Source organism: Mytilus edulis, chromosome 5 (genome assembly GCF_963676685.1).
Source record: "Mytilus edulis chromosome 5, xbMytEdul2.2, whole genome shotgun sequence".
NCBI classification, from domain to species: domain Eukaryota; kingdom Metazoa; phylum Mollusca; class Bivalvia; order Mytilida; family Mytilidae; genus Mytilus; species Mytilus edulis.
In genome coordinates this window covers 28,983,645-29,007,766 of record NC_092348.1, presented here as the reverse complement: position 1 = coordinate 29,007,766, position 24,122 = coordinate 28,983,645, and the positions used below count along the sequence as shown (strand labels likewise).

At 31.5% G+C, this 24,122-nt stretch overlaps 1 protein-coding gene across 4 annotated transcripts in view; it reads right to left on the bottom strand.

The window, feature by feature from the left end:
- Window positions 1-9,557: 9,557 nt before the first annotated feature.
- Window positions 9,558-24,122, bottom strand: part of LOC139523381 (retinoblastoma-like protein 1) — a 64,398-nt gene continuing 49,833 nt past the window's right edge. For 2 of the 4 annotated variants that reach the window (XM_071317372.1, XM_071317375.1), the window contains 13 exons: window positions 23,781-23,863; window positions 22,624-22,744; window positions 22,026-22,121; window positions 21,364-21,469; window positions 19,723-19,907; window positions 19,215-19,358; window positions 17,601-17,783; window positions 16,937-17,008; window positions 16,429-16,543; window positions 15,331-15,485; window positions 14,343-14,402; window positions 13,840-14,007; window positions 9,558-12,944 (listed from right to left, as the gene is read on the bottom strand). In XM_071317372.1, coding sequence (XP_071173473.1) covers window positions 12,735-12,944; window positions 13,840-14,007; window positions 14,343-14,402; window positions 15,331-15,485; window positions 16,429-16,543; window positions 16,937-17,008; window positions 17,601-17,783; window positions 19,215-19,358; window positions 19,723-19,907; window positions 21,364-21,469; window positions 22,026-22,121; window positions 22,624-22,744; window positions 23,781-23,863 — 1,698 coding nt within the window. In that variant the 3' untranslated portion in view covers window positions 9,558-12,734. The remainder of the gene's footprint in view (window positions 12,945-13,839; window positions 14,008-14,342; window positions 14,403-15,330; window positions 15,486-16,428; window positions 16,544-16,936; window positions 17,009-17,600; window positions 17,784-19,214; window positions 19,359-19,722; window positions 19,908-21,363; window positions 21,470-22,025; window positions 22,122-22,623; window positions 22,745-23,780; window positions 23,864-24,122) is intronic. The other 2 variants (XM_071317374.1, XM_071317376.1) reach the window with 1 other exon arrangement.

Here is a 24,122-nt window from a genome sequence, read left to right as displayed (position 1 = left end):
GTGTAAAAAAAAACATGTAATGTCAAAATTTGATCACAATCCAAATTCAGAGCTGTATCACGCTTGAATGTTTTGTCCATACTTGCCCCAACTGTTCAGGGTTGACCTCTGCGGTCGTATAAAGCTGCGCCCTGCGGAGCACCTGGTTTTTCTTCAAATTTCTCAAATTCCAAATTTTTGAAAAGTTAAAAGAAGAAATCATTAATTGCACAATATTGCGCAATAGATTTGTAAGATCTTGACATTTGTTTTGTGTCAGAAACTCATATTATGTCAAAAACTTGATTGCAAACCAAATTCAGAGCTGTATCAAGCTTGAATGTTGTGTCCATACTTGCCCCAACATTCAGGGTTCGACTTATGCAGTCGTATAAAGCTGCGCCCTGCAGAGCACCTGGTTTTAATTGAAATTCAATCCTGTGCATGTAGTTCACATCTCTTAACCATTCTTTCATTTAATTTTTAAGCATAATTTGCTTAATTGCATTATTTTGTCTGACAAATAGGCTATGAAAATAGCTGGAATCAAATGTATCATTTAGTTCATAGTTTTCCAGAGAAGCTACACTTTACATTTTTGTTTCTGTTGAAAGACTTGCTTTGATTAAAAGTCTTCTATAAAAATCTGTTTTCCTAACCTTTACCAGTTCTTGCAAATATCGTGCTGCCTTCAGTTTTGCATAAAGAGTAGTAATTTTCCAGTTGAAGAGTGTTTGGCCACAATCATGATTCCAGGTGGGTCATTCAAAGCTTCATTATTGGTAAATAATACTTCTCTGCTTGGCAGCAAAGGTCAGCTGGGAGTCGGAATAGTGCTCTAGGTAGGTTGACATGTCTTTCTTTGAATTGATACCATGACAAATAGCACATTAAGATATAAGTGTATAACAAGCATTGAAGCATTGACATGTTTTGTCCTTATATTTGTGTAAAAGTTTCAACAAGACGTTGAACACCAGGGATCTCCATTGCCTGTTTAACGATGGCGCCCCGCCATCGTCAAATGACTCGCGCCATCGTTCAAATGTCTTCCGCCATCGTTCAAAACTGTGATCGTTTTTATAGCCTGACGCCTTTTTTTTAGCAATTATAATCAAATGCATGTAATTGCATAACCCTCAGGCTTTTTTTTTATAGTGTAATCCAATGCAGTTCTAACGTCTGAGGGATATCCGGATTAAGATCGCTAATCACTTGTACCTGAGCATTGTACAGGTAGATTAACAAACCAGACAGGAGAATATTATCTGAAGATAGACGATTCATTTGTCGAATTATTTAAGCAAATGCTTATAATTCAGATTAAATAAAAAAATTAATTATTCAGTTACAAAGTTTAACAAGTCGAAATGACACAGAACTGAACAACTATAGGTCACCATACAGCCTTCAACAATGAGCAAAGCTCATACCACATAGTCAACTATAAAAGTCCCGAAATGACAGTGTAAAACAATTCAAACAAGAAAACTAACAGCCTTATTTATGTAATGAGTTTATCAGATAGATTGAAATTTTTGTTTCAGTTACCGGTAATATTTATTGGACCTACAATTTAAGGTAATTTAAATGTTCTTCAACCATTTAAAGTAAGGACTTTAATGTGATATTTGGAACATTTATTAATATTACAGATAAAGCACTTATTTTTTAGTTAATTCTGTAATTGGTCCATGGATATAAACTGATCTGAGATTTTGGAAAATATGCAGTTCCTTTGTTATGAGTTGATTTTGCTGATGCAATTGGATTTAATTTACTTCATCAACTGTCCTCACAGAAGACTACTATCGGTACTTTAAGCATCACATGACACACACTACAATAAAAGTGATTGTAAGCACTGAAGATAAAGATTGCTTCAATTATCAGTGGGAGAAAAATCAAATATTGCATTGGTTGTAGGTGATTTAACAGAAATTCTAGTCAAAGGAAGATAACTCAAATTTTTAACTAGAGTGCACACACTGAAATGTCTTGCCTTCTTTACTTATCATTGATATTATGTTGATAGTCCTAAATATAAAGCTTTATTACAACTGTCTCATAAACTTAACATTAACCAAAAAAACTAAACATGAACAATGTAAATGAGGTCAAGGTCAGATGGACCATGCCAGGCAGACATGTACAGCTATCAATTCTTCCATACAACAAACATAGTTGACCTATTGCTTATAGTTTAAGGAAAACAGACCAAATCACAAAAACTTAACTGTCAAGGTCAAATAAACCTGTGCGACTGACATAAAGATCATAAAATATTTCCATATACCAAATAAATGTGACCTATTGCATATAGTATGAGAAAAAAGACCAAAACTCAAAAACTTTACTTTGACCACTGAACCATGAAAATGAGGTCAAGGTCAGATGACACCTGCTAGCTAGACATGTACACCTTACAATCATTCCATACACCAAATATAGTAGACCTATTGCTTATAATATCTGAGATATGAACTTGACCACCAAAACTTAACCTTGTTCACTGATCCATGAAATGAGGTGGAGGTCAAGTGAAAACTGTCTGAGGGGCATGAGGACCTTGCAAGGTATGCACATACCAAATATAGTTATCATATTACTTATAAGAGAGAATTTAACATTACAAAAAATCTGAACAATTTTTTTCAAGTGGTCACTGAACCATGAAAATGAGGTCAAGGACATTGGACATGTGACTGATGGAAACTTCGTAACATGAAGCATCTATATACAAAGAATGATGCATCCAGGTCTTCCACCTTCTAAGATATAAAGCTTTTAAGAAGTTGGCTAACGTTGCCGCTACCAGATCACTATCCCTATGTTGAGCTTTCTGCTACAAAAGTTGCAGGCTCGACAAAAATGGCTTTAACAATGACATCATATTTTGAGAACAGACCTAAGATTCCTGCACCTTGCAAAAGTTAGTTATGTAGTTTTCGTGTAACATCATTTTGTGTCTTGAGCATATATTACATCGATTATAATTCACGGAAATGTTCATGGATAGGATGTATACAATGTTATGATCAATGCACTATATTTTGTGTTTTAAAAAGGTAGTGATAAGCCTTGAATGATTTAGATATCAAGTCAGTCCCATAAGGTTTTGATTGCATTTCATGCAATCTTTACCTAAAAACCTGCTAGTGTTTTCATTCAATAACTTACCTGGTACTCTCTAAACTTTAATTGACATGGATTTCTCTTCACAATGCTGTACCAATTATTAAATCTCAAAATAAAAGCTGATTTCTAGTAGACAGGTTGTTGATCCGTAAAGTGAGTGCGTTTTCCCATATATACCACTCAACTACTAGGTTATTTCCAAACAATAGCTTGCAAGTTTTTTGCACAAAACTCAATTAGCATTCTCTGAGCAATTGCTAACAAGATCTACTAGAAATAATTTTACAAGGTCTTTTCTCATCAAAACTTTTCCTCCTAATAACAACTTTTTTCAGATAAATAGTTGACTCTTCTCAGAAAGATAATAAGCCAGCTCTCCTCTGAACAATGAATTACAAGCTCTGCTCCAAACAATGAATTACTATCTCCCCTCCGAACAATGAATTACTAGCTTCTTTTTTAGCTCACCTGGTCCAAAGAGCATCACTTTGCATCCGGCGTCGTCGTCGTTCGTCGTCGTTTACTTTTACAAAAATCTTCTCCTCTGAAAATACTGGACCAAATTAAACAAAACTTGGCCATAATCATCATTGGGATATCTAGTTTAAACAAGAGGCTCTCAAGAGCCTGAATCGCTCACCTTAATTTTTTTGGTTAAATCTCTCATCAATGATTATTTTGGCTTTTCATTTTATTTAAATGTTCTTTGAATCGTCCTATTTTCTTCAAAAGCAAAAAAAAAATCATTTTCTCCTATGTTCTATTTAAGCCATAGAAGCTATGTTTCTGACATACAAGGAAATGAAATATAAAATTTATACTAGATACTCTGAAACTCATTTAGCCTAAGTTTGGCTGAAATTGATACAGCAGTTTCAAAGGAGAAGATTTTTTAAAGTAAGTCAACATGATGAACAAATTGTGAAAAAAAGTCTTTAAAGGGCAATAACTCCTTAAGGGGTCAATTGACAATTTTGGTCAAATTGACTTATTTGTAGATCTTACTTTGCTTAACATTTTTGCTATAACAGTTTATCTGTATCTATAATAATATTCAAGATAATAACCAAAAACTGCAAAATTTCTTTAAAATCATCAATTCAGGGGCATTATACCTGAAAAACCAGTTATCCAATTCGGCTGAAATTTTCAGGACAGGTAGACCTTGACCTAATAAATACTTTAACTTCATGTCTTATTTGCTCTAAATGCTGGAGTTTTTGAGATATAAGCCAAAAACTGCATTTTACCCTGTGTTCTATTTTTAGCCATGACAACCATGTTTTTTGACGAAATAAAAAATAAAGCACAAACTTTATTTTATACACCCTACTGATCATTCAGTTGAAGTTTGGTTGAATTTGGTTTAGTAGTTTTAGAGGAGAAGACTTTTTAAAAGTTAGCAAATATGATGAACAAATTGTGAAAAATTGTCATTAAAGGACAATAACCCCTTAAGGGGTCAATTGACAATTTTGGTCATATTAACTTATTTGTAGATCTTACTTTGCTGATCATTTTTGCTGTTTACAGTTTATCTTTATCTATAATAATATTCAAGATAATGACCAAAAACTGCAAAATTTCCTTAAAATTACCAATTAAGTGCCAGCAACCCAACAAAGGTTTGTTTGATTCATCTGAAAATTTCAGGGCTGATAGATCTTGACCTAATGAACATTTTTACCCCATGTCAGATTGCTCTAAATGCTTTCGTTTTTGAGATATAAGCCAAAAACTGCATTTGACCCCTATGTTCTATTTTAAGTAACGGCGGCCATGTTTTTTGACGGATCAAAAATCGAAGCACACACTTTGTGCAGGATAATCTAAGGAACAATCATGCTAAGTTTCATCCAAATCCATTCAGCAGTTTCAGAGGAGAAGATTTTTTAAAGTTAGCAAATGTGATGAACAAATTGTGGAAAATTGTCATTAAAGGACAATAACCCCTTAAGGGGTCAATTGACAATTTTGGTCATATTAACTTATTTGTAGATCTTACTTTGCTGATCATTTTTGCTGTTTACAGTTTATCTTTATCTATAATAATATTCAAGATAATGACCAAAAACTGCAAAATTTCCTTAAAATTACCAATTAAGTGGCAGCAACCCAACAAAGGTTTGTTTGATTCATCTGGAAATTTCAGGGCTGATAGATCTTGACCTAATGAACATTTTTACTCATGTCAGATTTGCTCTAAATGCTTTCGTTTTTGAGATATAAGCCAAAAACTGCATTTGACCCCTATGTTCTATTTTAAGTAACGGCGGCCATGTTTTTTGACGGATCAAAAATCGAAGCACACACTTTGTGCAGGATAATCTAAGGAACAATCATGCTAAGTTTCATTCAAATCCATTCAGTAGTTTCAGAGGAGAAGATGTTTGAAAAATTGTTAACGACGACGACGACGACGACGACGGACGCCAAGTGATGAGAAAAGCTCACATGGCCTTTTAGGCCAGGTGAGCTAAAACTGTGTTCGGTGACCCGGCCGACCAACCAAGATGGCTGCCATGGCTAAAAATAGAACATAGGGGTAAAATGCAGTTTTTGGCTTATAACTAAAAAACCAAAGCATTTAGAGCAAATCTGACATGTGGTAAAATTGTTTATCAGGTCAACATCTATCTGCTCTGAAATTTTCAGATGAATCAGAAAACCCGTTGTTGGGTTGCTGTCCCTAAATTGGTAATTTTAAGGAAATTTTACTGTTTTTGGTTATTATCTTGAATATTATTATAGATAGAGATAAACTGTAAACAGCAATTATGTTCAGCAAAGTAAGATTTACAAATAAGTCAACATGACCAAAATGGTCAGTTGACCCCTTTAGGAGTTATTGCCCTTTATAGTCAATTTTTAACCATTTTTCTAAAATTTTAGTATTCTTTTAAAAAATCTTCTCCTCTGAAACTACTGGGCCAAATTTATCCAAACTTGGCCACAATCATCATTGGGGTATCTAGTTTTAAAAATGTGTGGCGTGACCCTGCCAACCAACCAAGATGGCCGCCATGGCTAAAAATAGTACATAGGGGCGAAATGTAGATTTTGGCTTATATCTCTGAAACCAAAGCATTTAGAGCAAATCTGACAGGGATAAATTATTTATCAGGTCAAGATCTATCTGCCCTGAAATTTTCAGACAAAACAGACAACCTGTTGTTGGGTTGCTGCCTCAGAATTAGTAATTTTAAGGACATTTTGCAGTTTTTTGGTTATTATCTTGAATATTATAATAGATAGAGATAAACTGTAAACAGCAATAATGTTCAGCAAAGTAAGATCTACAAATAAGTCAACATGACCAAAATTGTCAGTTTACCCCTTAAGGAGTTATTGCCCTTTATAGTCATTTTTTAACAATTTTCATAAATTTTTGTAAATTTTTAGAATATATTTTCCACTGTAATTACTGGGCCAAGTTCATTATAGATAGAGATAATTGTAGCAAGAAGAACGACAAGTAAAGTAAGATCTAAAAACACATCATGATCACCAAAACACAATTTTGTCATGAATTTATCTGTGTCAATTTTTAATATGCACATAGACCAAGGTGAGCGACACAGGCTCTTGAGAGCCTTTAGTTTGTTGTTTTTGACTTGTGAGTTTGAATGTTCCTAAGGTATCTTTCTCCTCACTTGTACTAGACAACATGTTTGGTCAGATACTTAATATACTTCTCCTCACTGGTACTAGACAACATGTTTGGTCAGATACTTAATATACTTCTCCTCACTGGTACTAGACAACATGTGTGGTCAGATACTTAATAAACTTCTCCTCACTGGTACTAGACAACATGTTTGGTCAGATACTTAATATACTTCTCCTCACTGGTACTAGACAACATGTTTGGTCAGATACTTAATAAACTTCTCCTCACTGGTACTAGACAACATGTTTGGTCAGATACTTAATATACTTCTCCTCACTGGTACTAGACAACATGTTTGGTCAGATACTTAATAAACTTCTCCTCACTGGTACTAGACAACATGTTTGGTCAGATACTTAATATACTTCTCCTCACTGGTACTAGACAACATGTTTGGTCAGATACTTAATAAACTTCTCCTCACTGGTACTAGACAACATGTTTGGTCAGATACTTAATATACTTCTCCTCACTGGTACTAGACAACATGTTTGGTCAGATACTTAATATACTTCTCCTCACTGGTACTAGACAACATGTTTGGTCAGACTTCTCCTCACTGGTACTAGACAACATGTTTGGTCAGATACTTAATAAACTTCTCCTCACTTGTACTAGACAACATGTTTGGTCAGATACTTAATATACTTCTCCTCACTGGTACTAGACAACATGTTTGGTCAGATACTTAATAAACTTCTCCTCACTGGTACTAGACAACATGTTTGGTCAGATACTTAATATACTTCTCCTCACTGGTACTAGACAACATGTTTGGTCAGATACTTAATATACTTCTCCTCACTGGTACTAGACAACATGTTTGGTCAGATACTTAATATACTTCTCCTCACTGGTACTAGACAACATGTTTGGTCAGATACTTAATAAACTTCTCCTCACTGGTACTAGACAACATGTTTGGTCAGATACTTAATAAACTTCTCCTCACTGGTACTAGACAACATGTTTGGTCAGATACTTAATAAACTTCTCCTCACTGGTACTAGACAACATGTTTGGTCAGATACTTAATAAACTTCTCCTCACTGGTACTAGACAACATGTTTGGTCAGATACTTAATAAACTTCTCCTCACTGGTACTAGACAACATGTTTGGTCAGATACTTAATAAACTTCTCCTCACTTAATATACTTCTCCTCACTGGTACTAGACAACATGTTTGGTCAGATACTTAATAAACTTCTCCTCACTGGTACTAGACAACATGTTTGGTCAGATACTTAATAAACTTCTCCTCACTTAATATACTTCTCCTCACTGGTACTAGACAACATGTTTGGTCAGATACTTAATAAACTTCTCCTCACTGGTACTAGACAACATGTTTGGTCAGATACTTAATATACTTCTCCTCACTGGTACTAGACAACATGTTTGGTCAGATACTTAATAAACTTCTCCTCACTGGTACTAGACAACATGTTTGGTCAGATACTTAATAAACTTCTCCTCACTGGTACTAGACAACATGTTTGGTCAGATACTTAATATACTTCTCCTCACTGGTACTAGACAACATGTTTGGTCAGATACTTAATATACTTCTCCTCACTGGTACTAGACATGTTTGGTCAGATACTTAATATACTTCTCCTCACTGGTACTAGACAACATGTTTGGTCAGATACTTAATAAACTTCTCCTCACTGGTACTAGACAACATGTTTGGTCAGATACTTAATAAACTTCTCCTCACTGGTACTAGACAACATGTTTGGTCAGATACTTAATATACTTCTCCTCACTGGTACTAGACAACATGTTTGGTCAGATACTTAATATACTTCTCCTCACTGGTACTAGACATGTTTGGTCAGATACTTAATATACTTCTCCTCACTGGTACTAGACAACATGTTTGGTCAGATACTTAATAAACTTCTCCTCACTGGTACTAGACAACATGTTTGGTCAGATACTTAATAAACTTCTCCTCACTGGTACTAGACAACATGTTTGGTCAGATACTTAATATACTTCTCCTCACTGGTACTAGACAACATGTTTGGTCAGATACTTAATATACTTCTCCTCACTGGTACTAGACAACATGTTTGGTCAGATACTTAATAAACTTCTCCTCACTGGTACTAGACAACATGTTTGGTCAGATACTTAATAAACTTCTCCTCACTGGTACTAGACAACATGTTTGGTCAGATACTTAATATACTTCTCCTCACTGGTACTAGACAACATGTTTGGTCAGATACTTAATATACTTCTCCTCACTGGTACTAGACAACATGTTTGGTCAGATACTTAATATACTTCTCCTCACTGGTACTAGACAACATGTTTGGTCAGATACTTAATAAACTTCTCCTCACTTGTACTAGACAACATGTTTGGTCAGATACTTAATATACTTCTCCTCACTGGTACTAGACAACATGTTTGGTCAGATACTTAATATACTAACCCATTAGGTAACAATCTGCTGAAGTACATGTAACCCTTCCTGAACTCTGAGCCAAATGTCCTTTGATATAAATTCCAAATGTATTGTACTCAACAGTGCAGCAAATACAACAGTTCAGAAATTTTTACGAAATTGATTCTGTCCTAGGGTTGAACCCAATCCCCTCTCTCATTTTAGGCAGTGTTTATGTCACCCATTCCAATTGAAGATAAAAGAGTCCAGATAAGAATTGACCTATTATTCTATCAAAAGTAAGGCATTATACCATATGACAAAGGATTAACAGCTTAAACAAGATGCTTAGTTGAAAAATAAAATCCAGTTAAGTTTTCATGTTTTTTATTAGATTTGATGTGTAGACATGTATTTCAACATTTATATCTGTACAAATTAAAATAATGTACATAATATGACTGGCATGCATAACCACTGTACAATAATAAATTTGGCATCTAAAAATTTGACACTAACAGACCAGGGACAAAAAGTCCCCAACACAGACATCACAAAATATATATTTAAATCTACATTTATAATGTAGTCTTCTATAAACATTTTATATTTACAGATCCTTACTTATATACCATATTCACTGATTTAATTTTGTTATATAATGTGCTTATTGCTTATTTTCAGTGGGTTTTTTTTCTCACACGAATGATAGCAAAATAAAAAGGTTTTTTCAAAAATTGCTGATTACTAAAGAATACAATTCATTATATCATATTACCATAGTAAAAAAATCTTCCAGCGTGTGCTTTTTATTTACAAAATATTTTGATCTATAAAATGTCAAATTTTCACTTTCTCTGTAAAGTTATAAATTTAATCAACAACCTCCCAAACTTGACCCACGATAGTAAACAAATCATCAACCAATTTTAAAATCTACAAAATTACAAATTTTATAAAATTCACAATGTGTTATCTTAATAGTTCATTTATATTTCACTTGCCATATTTTTTTTTACATAACAATAAAGTTTTGATATGATTTATCTATCCTACAAAACAAACAACAAATAACATTGTTTACCATGAATTATGACTAGATTGTTACAAAGATTAACAATGTACCCTAAATAAGGCTCGGTCAGTTTGGATGGTTTCTTCCTTTTAGTGATGATTCATTCATTCTTTCAGTTAAATTTTATATACTAACTGTTATAACCCATTTAGCTGCCATTCTTTTTTCATTCTTGTTTCATATATTTGTTTTAAAATTTTCATATCTAAATCAAAGCAATAAACCTGATATTGTATAGCAAAGCTAGAAAAATGTTTAAAAAAATATTTTCCCTAATAATGTCGATAATTTTAAGCTATATTTGCACTAGTGCATATATAAATATTGCATGCCTATTTTTTGTTATAGATATATGTCTTGTTGCAGTCAAAAATATTAAAATTCATTTATTCCCTTATATTTCATATAAAAGTCCAGAAACATTTTCTAAATATAAAGGCAACAAAATTTGGTAATACTAATTTTTCAGACATTTCTTTCATTCACATCCCTCCAAGCTGACCATGTTTATTAAATTGCAATGCAATTTTGTCAATAAGAAATTTCTAGTTCTAAAGTAACAACATCTAAGTACTGTAAATTCAGAAACTGCTGCAATGTTTTTTTAACATGGTAGAAAATTGATTTGGATTGGAATTTGTTTATCATATCATACATTTTACATTCTCATTTTATTGTTTGAAAAATACATTTTCTCAAGTCAAATTAATTAATTTCCCATGTTTTGTCTATAAATCAACAATTGCAAAAATAATTTCATGCAAAAATTTCAGAATTTACAATATATGAAATGCATATGATGTTGATAAAGTTTTATTTTAACATGATTGATATTGCCTAGAATAAAATCTTTAGTTGATTTTTCAAATATAATACAAATTTCAATATCCTGGGAAAAGTCACCACTATACCTATATATAAGAATGTCAATATTTGTGTAGCAACAGTATAAAGTCTTAAAATATATATCTGCTTAAAAGAAAATAAGATATTAGAAAGTTGTAAAACATCATCTAAAGGTGAAAGGTCAAGTAAAAGTAAGGTTACAAAGAGGCTGTAAAAATGTGACTATCTGTCATCAATAGATATTTACACATAGATTGATATTTACAAAAAGATTGCACTATCAAAAAAATAAAATACTAAAATATTACATTCAACAAGCAAGCAGATATAAAAGTTTTTTAAAATTCAGAATGTTTATAAAAATTAACGCTTAATAAGATTACAAATCATAATATGAAATCTAAAAAGCATAATTTCTCAGAATAGAAACTTTACTCTGTTCCAATATGGTATCCATTTTGTGAGAATTCTTAAAATGAGTGGATTTCCAGAAAATCTTGATTCAATAAGAATAAATATAAAATGTTTTACATACCAAAAATTGTCTTCTTGTAAAAAAAAAAGAAGAACATATGATGAAAACATATTCTTATAAAATAAAACAACTGTGTGGTTTTTATCAATTGTTTTTAATAAATAACAATTTTTTATTTCCCTTGTGAAATAATTATTGCAATTTTTCATCATCTTCAGTCTGTTTATAAATGAATTGTTAATGCTTTTACTATCATCTTAATACCATCAACACGTTAGCAATGCATCTGCTTTTTTGTAAAGTGAAAACGACAATAAAATTTAGATAATAAACTTTTTACCAGTATTCTATCACTTTTCTATTCCATATAAATCTAAATAATTGAAACTACAAGAAAAACAGTTTTGGCTACAGATCAAACAGAATTTTAGAAAGAAATGCTCAACTTCTACATTCACAACAGTATCTTTAACTAATACTGTAAAGTTTACTGACAATCACTCATTAACTTAATCAAAAATTTATGGAAGCCATATCTATCACAGTTTTTTTTAAAGTTTTATGCACCAGAAAAAAGTTCTTTCTGTCAGCTCGAAACACCTTGACCTTGAGTAAATAAATAGTGCTACATTGGTTTCTATGGTTACTATTTTAATATACAACTTCAATAAATTGGAATATCTTTAAGTATATAGACAATAAATATGAGCACTATATCTTCTGTATATCACATTATCGTCAGCAGCGTAAGTCAAAACTACAGGTCAAAATTCATTTTAATCCAACCTATACATAAATAAGATTTTAAAATATTGAAATTTACAATTAAATCTGAAATTTAGTGAGTCATACCTTCACAAATTATTAGTCTAACTAAATTTGCAGTGCCTATTTCACTTTAGCAATTAAATTCATAGCAGGTGATCCAAGGAAAATTGAAATTCCATCCATAAGAAAGACAAAAAGTCCCCTTCTTAAACAGATTAATATATAAATTCATTTCATAGTTCTAACATGGCAAATTTAAGTTAATGTAAACTAGACAATGATTTATGAATAAATTTTAAAATAATTAAGTGATATTTTTTTTTGAAAGACAACAACAATGTTTTAAAATATCCATTATTAAGTTAACTATTTCTTCACTGAAGCTACATGCTCCCATTGGCTTCTCTCCTCTCAACACCAAGAGACTGTAGTTTCTTCAAGAACATCGGTGAGGAACCTTGTCGTCTCAGCTTAGTTGGACTTTCACTTCCTTCCTCATCGCCATTTACATCAAGTGCCCCTAAACTTCTCTTGCCCAGAAACGATGGTCTCTTATCACCCATCTTTATCATGTTGTTTATTGCACGCAGATCCTTCAAAGAGCCAAAACATTTAATCAATAACATGTACCAAAATATTTACCATGAATTTCTGATAAAAGAGATGATTTTTTTCCCATTGTTAATTATGCATTTTTAGATGGTGATGTTTTTTCTCTCGCTGTGTTGAAGACCCATTAGTGGCCTTCGGCTATTGTCAGCTCTTTTGTCAGGTTGTTGTCTAATTGACATATCAAGGTTTCCATTTTCAATTTTCTTTATAATTTTTTGTAGAATATTTAGATTAGTAAATAAATAAAATCAATTATTTTACACTATTGGAAAACTTTTTCATGATTAATTGTTGTTTGTGCAATGTCCAGTGGCAATTTCATGCCTCTTCAGAACAAGAACAAATTGAACAATAAATCACAGAGAGAAGTTCTGACCGATGATGGATTGGAAATTTGAACTGCATCTAAATAAAGAGGACAGTAATATGGATGTGGTAGATATTTATGGGTCATAAACTCTTTTAGAAATTCTATTCAATTACTTGTATATTTTGCCCACTCTGGATTCATTTTTATTCGTGGGATATCAATTTTCGTGGATTTTGTTGGTTTAAACGAACCATGAATTGAAATGTGCAATGAAATACAAATGTTCTATAGACTTGTATGTAGACTTTGGCAAAAACCACGACATTAAATATCCATAAGATGCTATGTTTACTGAATCCACGAAAAATTATACCCATGAAAATAAATAAATCAACAGTAGGTAAGTTGCTTTACAAAACAGCCTGCTTTACCTTTATCAAGCATTAGGGAAAAGATGTCATCATGTAGTAAAACATTAACTCTCTATATGTTAATTGTTCAATCTAATTTTCTAAGGTAGGATTTTGTTAATGCCTAAGAGATGTAAGATATTTTTTTTTACATACCTTTGCCGGACTTCGGTTAAAACAATAATGCATTCTCCCTGTAGCAGGAGTTGCTTTCAGGTTAATCTGTTTGTGTGGAGATATGTATACTGGATATTTCGAGGATACTCGTCTTGGTGACAATGTCTGAGGTTTCATCATCGGTAAGGGAGACAAAGCTGGACAATCCTAAAATGATTCATTTTACTTGATTTGAAAAAGCCATACAAAAACAGATAAAACATTTATTTTCTACTCAGCAACTCAATTTTTCATTTTTTCAAAAATCAGTAAATATTTGTAAATCAACAAAAATATTCACTAGTCTATTTCATAAGGGTGAAAGGTAAAATTTAACATATATTGAAAGTTATAAAAAAAACCAGGTGATGACATAGAATTGAAGTATATAACTAAACAGAAATAACTGAAATAATCCAAATATCAAAAGATGAATACTTTTACTGTTTCTAAATGTTTAACCATCAATTATTTGCCCTGAAGTATTCAAGTAAATTACTTACCCTAGAAGGAACTGTAGCTGAAAATCTCTTTGCAAAACTATTCAATCTTGATATATAAATCTGCAAAACATAATAGCTACACGTGTAAACATTTTCCTTAAATTATACAAGACATTTTGGCTTAAAACAGTTGTGATTAAATATTTGACACAACATTGGTTAGTGACACAAAATGAATGTGGTCAAAGAACTGAATCAAAGAACCCACTAAATATTTTGTTAGAATCGGCTTATCAAAGAACCCCAAAAATTAAATTTCTGATAGATTAAAACAAAATTTGGTATTTCCGAATTGATAATGAAAATAAGTACCGGTTTAGGTTATGCATTACAAAGAACAAAATATATATTCAATTCATGTTGAAATCAATTCCCCCCCCCCCCAAAAAAAAAGACATTTAACAATGTCTTATAAAAATCTATAAAACTCAGCTAAGTGAAGATATAATTAACCATTGCTGTTCAAAGGGAAATAACTCAATCACAAGTACCACTTTCGACTATTAGAGGAAAGAGATATAACTCAACAATGAGAAAAGCTTAAATCATGAAAAGTTTAAAATTAAACTCGACCTCCATATAGTCACAGGCAACTACATATCTAACTTTGAAAAATTATGTCAAAGCATTTTCATCTTAATGAATGGACACTGTTTGGCAGCCGTCTTCTGCTGTTCATCCCCAAATCAATATCCAATTTTCCTTCAGACATTTTTAATCAAATCACAATTTCATGTCTAATTTTTCATAATGTGTATAAATATAATAAATAGACGTGACAATAACATTGTTTTCAAAAATAAGAATGAAACCTTGACAATAATATTTTAAAAAAAAAGGCCTACAAAATTTGTATTTCAAAGATCAAAGACAAGAGAAGAAAAAAATACTGTAAGGCTGTCCAATTACCCATACCTTGAAAGAAATTAACATCACACAGATAAACCAGCACATGAATGCAAGTTTGAAAGTTATTTTAAAAGTTTACCTGATTGTAAAACATAATGAGATCCCCTCTTTCCTCCTCAGCCTCAGACCCTGACCCTCCCAAAGTCAGGTGGATTGGCGTAGGAGGATGACTCCCAGGGTGAGGCACAGGTAATGTGCTTGTGGACCTTATCAAATCTCGGTTTTCTGATTTTTCTGCAAAAAACAAAGAATAAAACTTATTCTATCAGTAAATACAAAACATGTGGGATCTTAAATACAAGTACTAAAACTTTTACATGTATGCAATTTTAAAACAGAAAATTTATATTTTCAAGGTAAATGTTTGAATCTTGTACCAATTTAAGGTGGTACCTAACACTAAAGGGAGATAACTCTGTAAAATCAGATAAACGTTTTAATTACATTGTGTTGTTAAGGGAATATTAAGCTTCTCAGTGATCAAAATAAGTGTTTGTCAAACTGCTATATAACCAGTGTAATTTTTCTGATAAAACGGTTGGTTCAAATTTTTTGAAATTTTTATATTTTTGTAAAAGGGTCAAAGTAAATACTTTGTCAAAATTTTAAGAAAACTAAACGAGCCAAATTAATTTTAGTTAAAGTGTTTGGTACCACCTTAATATGTAGCTTGGAAAATAGTTCCTCTTCTGAAGTAGTGAGCAGGGGCATTGTGAAAACATCTTGCACATTCACGATAAAACAAAATAATGCAGGTGAAGCTTTATTACAACTATTGACATCCTCTCATCAAATATAGTTGTTTTTAGGTGTGCATATACTTTTCCAAACTAATATACAAGTACACTTAAAAGTTGATGTAAAACAAAGATAATCTAGAAATTTTATAATATATACAAATATTGTTGTAGTTCGCAAAAAAACTTGTTTGATGAAAAATTATGTTTTTATTTTCTGAATACCTTGTACCTTAGTGCAATTTTGAACAAAATTAGTAATATGTATGGGAACTTTTCAATTTACACTAACATTCGGCCGAAATAAAGGCATTATTGCTCCTAATTCACTGTAGATTCATAATTTTCTTTACTACTTTGTAACCCAAAACTTGAAACAGTTTCCACAGAATAATATTAATAATCACAATAGTCAATCAACCATCTGAAGTTGTTCTTACCTGTCGTACCTGTATTATTTGTGGGAGATGACGAGCGACTGGCACCATTTTTACTACCATCACTTCCACCTGATGTGTGTCTACGTCGACCTGTCAACAACACACTTCTGTAAACCTGTAATGGAAGTTGATGGTTCATTGTAAAATAATGTAAATATCATCACAGTTAACTAATACAACAATAAATTTTCATAAATAATCTATCAGTTTACTTTTCTTCAATCTAAACAATGTTCACCTCTCTCAGATTTTAGAAAGATATGTGGACAAAGAAACTTTAATATCTAAACCAATTTCGAATGTGGAATATTTTCTATTGGATATGAATATAAATCCTTCTTCGTACTTATCTTGCTTGTTGATCTAGATTTTTTTAATGCATGCTTAGAAGATTAACAGTGCCAAGGAATAAATCCTTCCACCAACATATTTTCTGTGTCAAGAGTTCTAACTGCAGTCTGCTTGATAATATTAATTATTTAATTGTTGCATTAATTACTTGACTTACATGACTTTGTGCCTGTGGCTGCATTCTATAACATTTCATTATATTCTGGAATGACTGAGAGTTCCCTGTAACCTGCAAAATACCAAGCAAACCAGTGATAACCTTAAACAGCCACAACAGAGGAATAAATGAAGTAAAAGCTTTATTGATTAATTGTTGGTTGCTGAACATCTAGTGGCAAATATTTCATACATGTTCAGGACGATTAAAGCTTACACATGTTTTATTCCAATGGAAAAATATTTCTCAACCTTAATATTTCAAATCTTAAGTGAATAGGCAGATACTTTTTATTCATAATAAATAGACAGTTTATCTCCCTTTGAAAAGTACTTTTGTGTGGTTACTATTTTTACAAATGCTGGTTGGTTATAGGCAATCATTTCATCATCAATTATCAGAAGATTGCCAAATTTTTGCCTTCTTTGTTATACTTTTAATAATAACTGATAATTTAAACATGACCAGGAAAATTTCATCATGCAGGAACAGCTTAATTTGGAAAAATTTCCACTTATAATTTACCACATTTAGTTCAGGCAATCAACTTATTGGTTGTTGATTTTTGACTGACAATTAACACTGGGTTAACTATTTCTTTTTTAAAAAGACAGTCATTTCTGTCCTATAACTGACCACCAAAATTCCAAGGAAAATAACTGACCTTTGACATCACATATATTGCACACATAAGAATTTGGTCAATGTGATGGTCAACAATGAGATCAGTGTGATTCACAAGTGTATGTTCAAAACAAGTCCATATCTTTCTCCTAAGGTCATCCTCTTCTTCAATATGTAACCTCTCACATAAGTCTCTTAATCTCACAGATGACATATGATATAACTGCAATATAAACAACAAACTTCAAATTAATTCAGTTCAAGAACAAGAAATTTCTATCAAAATTTTAGGTCTATACTTTGGCGTGAACCTGAGAAGGAGGGAAACACTGTTGAACGTATACTTGTATGTGTGTAGTTCATGGTGTTCCAAAATGTTTTTTTCTTTTGTTTGTATGTATACTAGACTGTTCTTTTTTTTTGTTAATGTCTTATATTGAATTATGTTATGTGCCTTGTGAGCATAAGACTTCTTCTTCAGAAAATTAGGTCACTGCATCGAAATATGATATATGTTATTGTCAGAATTTTCAATCTTGTCAAATAATAATTCATTTAACCCTTAGACTGCTGCATTGATTTCTATTGTACTTTTGTGTAATGCTGAGTAAAATTTTAATCACTGATGAAATAAACATGTTCACTTACAATTGCTGTATCTTTGTAAATATTGAATATTCATCAATAAAAGTTATATAAAAAAGTATTGTTAGATTCTGTATTTTTAATTTATTTTATTTTTGTGTGAGTCTCTGGTCATGTTTTACCTGTACAGGTGCGAAAATAGGTAAACAAAGGTAAACTTATTTTTTTATGTTTTATTAAACGATCCATCAATGTAAAAGTATCCATGACTTCAGAATTGAACCAATATAGTTTAAAATCTCTTTTAAGAACTAAGTTCCATTGTGATTATCAAAAAATAAAAGTTTCTTCTCAGACCAACGGCCTTTTTTATGCAAATATTTTCCGGTATTTTCCTCCAACTTTCACTGCACCGACTTTTACTTCCATGTACAAATATATTTATACGACAAGTTCATTTTTAAAGCTTTCATCAATATAAAATCTTGACAAACTTAAAGTTCGGGTCTATCGATGTTAGTCAATATTGATTCACATTTGAAAGGCGAAATGATAAACATCGCAAATCCTGTTTCATGTCATCCATTTTGAACAATGTCTGGGAATCCCTGTAATTCTCGCTTTAAAAGTCTTCTGTTTGCAGTTTTGATAGAATACTTCCATTTCTGTCTATTATATCTTCGGTTCTCGTCCAAATCCTTTTAATCGTCCGCCGCTGTTAAATCGTTATCATTGAAATACTTCTGAACGTGTTGGCCATTTCTCCAAACAATGTCCGCCATTTTGTCACTTTTTTCATCAAAAATTTTCACTTTCGGTTTATCGCTTATACCTGATTAAAAGTCAAGAGACACTCGAAAGAACGCAGATTTTAAGCCAATCAGAATCCATACAAGTCGAAACTGCCGCAATCTCACGAATATTGACTCCGCCCATTCCATGGTAACTGTGTAAACAAACGAGTACGGAAAACGACTATAGTCGCGAGTAGCAGTAGCGGACTGTCTTATCGGAACGACAATAGTCACGCGTAGCAGTCTAAGGGTTAAAATTAAAGCAACTAATTTACCTTTCTAAAGAAGAGTGCCAAAGAACCAGTTTTCTTAGGTTTCTGTGACTGATTCCCTGTCTGATTTGTAGGTGCTGTGTTCTGGTCCTGTTTATTTGTATTGTTTGAGGTCCTTACAACAGTAGTATGTAGAGGTATCAGTATCTGAAAAAGCAATAAAACAATGACATTTGAGATACAGCAAATACCAACATCAATTTCAAAAATGAATCAAGGCTTTTACAAGGTTGTATCTAGAGTATACATTATAAAATACATTTTTTACTACAATAACTATCTTACCCTCCCAAAGAAATCAAATATGATGGATTCAGTTTAGGTCTGTGTACTAACTGCTTGAAAACCTTCTGCAACAAGACTAATCAATTTTCTTTCAGAGTTTTTGTTTTATTTTCTGGATTTTTTGTAAAACCTCATTTCAATTAATAACTTATTATGTATCTCATATTTCATTTTTATATATGTGACTGAAAATTACTGTAAAGTCTATATCTATAAATATATTTACCTGTCTGCCATCTTCCGTCTGTGCCTGTTGGAATGCTATTACTGTTTGATTGTCTTGGTTGCCTGTCTGTGTTGTGGCAGAACTTGTACCTCCACCTGCTCCAAACAGCCTCCTTTTGGCACTCCCTGGTGATGGGGAACTAAATCTGTCAGCAGCTGATGGTCCTGGCGGAGACTGAGGAATTTCTGTAATTTAAATATATGTAGTTACTCTGTGAGAAGATTTAATATGAAAGCTAAAAAAAAAATATTTTAATTTCCTCCATAAATGTTTCATCATTCCTAGTGAAACATATCGTCTCGTATTGTGTTTTCGACTGACTTACGTTTTCGACCTAATTCTACTTTCACTTCCCGTATGCTGTGCATGCCCGCATGAAGTCATATTCGGCTGCTATATTTTATACAATAGCAAATCATACCACGTGTGGTGAAGATTTTTCAAATAAAGTTATTATAATTAAGTATTTACGTTTTTTTATTTGATATTACATTTTTGTACCCTTTCACTAATACTAGTTTTACCTTCCAAAAGAATCGGTCTAAAATAAACAAATTTTCTAAACTTATGGCAGAGGTCTTTTTGCATGCAAAGTTAACTTCAAGGTCATTAAGTCACATGACTGTCAGGTGGTTAGTTGTAATACTTAAAGTTAATTTTAATACGGAAATATGCATGCTCGTTCCAGCTTTTTACCGAAAAAATAAAATATCAGTTATTTAATTAATTTTTATTTACAGAAAAAACAGTCTGTCAGAGGAAATTACAGACAATTCTCACCAACCTCACTTCACAATGCATTAACCAAAGTAATTAACAAACAAGACCATGCAAGGCTTCCAAAGTGCCTCATTCTAAAATGTGTACAACTTGATCAAAATAATATTTTATATCTTATAGTTGTATATTTAACCATTTAATTCATTAAGTCATAAGTTTGATCGCCTCTAACACTTTGATATAAACTTTGGTATCAAATTTATAACCAATTCCGGATTTGTACGACATGTCGTTTCCGACTTTTGACCCGTTTTTTTTTTTTAGATAGGTCGAAAACACAATACGCTTGTTTTTGTCAACAAAGGTGCCATTGATCTAATGAACTCAAATTAAAAAATAAATTAAAGATCGAAATATATTTCTGATACAATTAATTTAATGCACAAGTATACTAGTGACTCAAAATATTAGGTATGTCTATGTTCAAACATATAATAGGGAAATTCGGAAAAATATGTTAGTAGGTCGAAAATACTATACGCAAAGATACTAAATTAAAATCATCAGTTAGGTTGTTATTATTTTCTTCAAATGTTTAAATTATCTTTCTAGTGACTTTAAATAATGTCTTATTCCAACCATTTCAAATACTTATTTCATTATGGTGGTTGCTTATTAACATAACTCTTCAATATATTCTTGTTCATACCAATCTTTGGTAGGTTTCCAAGGAAATAACAATAACTGATCACAATAAATGCTTAGAAAATTGATAAATAAATTCTTAATGGGGGAAAAAGCATTACCATTCAATTATAGACATCTATTTTTGAAAAATTGTGATTCGGTTGCGGTTTCCTTGACATATGTATTTAAAATCATGATTTTACTCAAGCATAATGAAATAACAACAGAACAAACCTTTTCTGCCCCCATGACCTTCATCAACCAATCGTTTTACTGCAGGATGTTGCATCACTTTATTCCCTGAACTTAAATTGCTGTCTATCAAACTTGGCAAGATAACCTATATTCAAAAAAATAATTTTGTGATAAATAAGTTTATAGAAATGTGTGTGTAGCTTTTCCTTTTCCTTTCTTTTCTGAATCGATTTTCAAAATTTCAAATTATAACTATTCTTAGGCATTTGTTAGTGTTGTATGTTTGTTTTTTTTTTTTAATTTCAGTTCATATCTATGTTCCAGAGTTTAGTTTGAAGTCCATTTTTGCTGAACTAGTATACATTATTGTTAGGGAGAACATGAAGTCTGCCTCCAAGTGCAGGACTTCCTAGCTGTGATGAAGACACATTAGTGGCCTTGGATAGCTCTCTGGTCAGGTTGTTGTCTCTTTAACACATTCTCAATTTAATATCCATTTGCAACTTTGTACATTGATAAAAATAATTAAAACACAATATAAATATATATCAAAACTTTGAATATAGTGTCCAATAGTGTTCTCTGTTATAAAGAAACAGATTTTTTTAAGAATAATAAAATGAAGGACTTTTTGCCTTAATATGTGTAATTTTCAAATTGTTCTATTCAAAATGTTCATTGCAATCAAAGAATCTACAAACCTCTTCACAAACTGGTACCCCATTGTTTTCTTGGATAGCTGTCCACAGAGGGGAATCCCGTTTCCAGGCATGACTTTCCAGAATACATTCTTCTACCTTTTATAAACAATAACATAAATCAAGATATATGAAATACTACATATTGCAGTAAATAATTTTTTTTTTAGAATTTAAGGTTTGTGGGCAATAGGAAAGTTTGTACTTTAATAATTATACACAAGGTTCTTTCCTAAACCATGATTTCCACATCATTTGTACCAGAAGAAATCATAATTCTTAAGAAATAATAATTCTTTTAATGTAATAAGTAAACAACATGCATGTTCAGGACAATCAAGTATTAATTTTATGATCATTAATTTATTTTCTTCATCCTAACACTTATGTCATATTCTAACTATTAAGTTTTCTCCAATCAATACAAATATTGCAATGTTGCAGAAATCATCTTCAAAGAGATATCAAGCAGTTGGCATAAAAAGATAATATGAGATTTTGTCAATTGTATACTATTGATTTACTTCATTAGGCCTTCCTTGTGCACATTAATTTTGTGTAAAATTATACAGTAACTTTTTTATTTTTTATGTCAACTCACATGGTTAAGATGTTTGACTACATCTCTTGAAAGACCATCTTCAGCACGTATAATAATCTCCACAACTCGGTAAAAATAATAAGGACAAATATCAAAGATTTCTACAATCCATGGAAATTTCCTGCAAATATATTGAAATAAGAATATTTACAGCTAATTTCCTAATGCATGTAGAGCAAGATTTTGGTTAGCTTGCTTGCTTTGTTTGTATTTTGTACAATAATAATGGGATAACGTCCAATTAAATTTAAATATAATATATACAGGTTTAACTATGCCTATATATATTGTTTGAAGATGTCAACCCTTTTAATTACAAAGCTTGAATAAACATTTATACAAACAAAGCAAGCAAGCAAACCAAAGTTTTACTCTACAAGCATTAAGAAATCAGCTGTAATCATCTCATTTTTTTTTTATTATTATCCCAAACGACCTACAGACACATGAACTGAGATAGTTATAAACAAAAATATGAAGTAACACTACAAGACGGACCTTATATATATATATATATATTAAGATCTTCTGATCAAGCATTAAATTAAGCTTATGTAAATATTACGGTTACTCTCTTCAATTTGATTTATCAATATATCAGGAATACTCGGAACATTTGGGTCTTTTTCCCTATAAATTTCAACTTTCGTTGAACCCCAAGATTCCTGCTGTATTGTGTATAAATACATCACAGTGATGTCAACTAAGTGTTTACAAAATCATATAAGTATTTGAAAATATAGAACCATATAATTATAATTTATAAGACAAAATTTGTTCAGAAGTGAAATGAAACTGGGAATGATAAGTGTAAAATATGCGGACAAACAAAAGTAATTCTAAATGGTCAAGCCATATTTTTTTAGGGTGTATGTTAAGTCCTTTTAAGTCATATAGCTTACTGTACTGTATATTTTTTGCTCATTGTTGAAGCAGTATGGTACCCTATAGTTGATACCATCCTTGTCCTTGGCCCTATATTGGACAGTTATCCGATATGTAGTAAAACCACATCTCCTTATTTTAATGAGAGATATAGAATTTCAAGGTTGAAATATGACCTAATATATTGTAATGAAAAGGCCCTGAAATACCTCATAGGCGTTTATGGTATTTTTTATGAATAAAATACAGGAAATATTTTAATAATAACTTACCTTTGTGAATTATAAGAAAATATAACAATTTCCAAACAGCAAGCAAATAAACATCTGTGAAAGGCATCATGTTCCAATAAATTCTGTAAATATATATTTAAACACTGGTATAAAAGGAACTTTCATTACACACTATTAATTTTTAAATAAATATGGTACATTCAAAAATTATTGTCTGCAAATTTATTATTCTTAACAATCAACACTACTGCCAGTTTAATCATTGTGAGTTCTGCCAGTTTAATCATTGTGAGTTCAGGAAATGATAAATACAAATAATGTCATTAAAATTTAGGATGCAACCTTTTTATTAATGCAACACCTATTATGTCTGCATTTTAA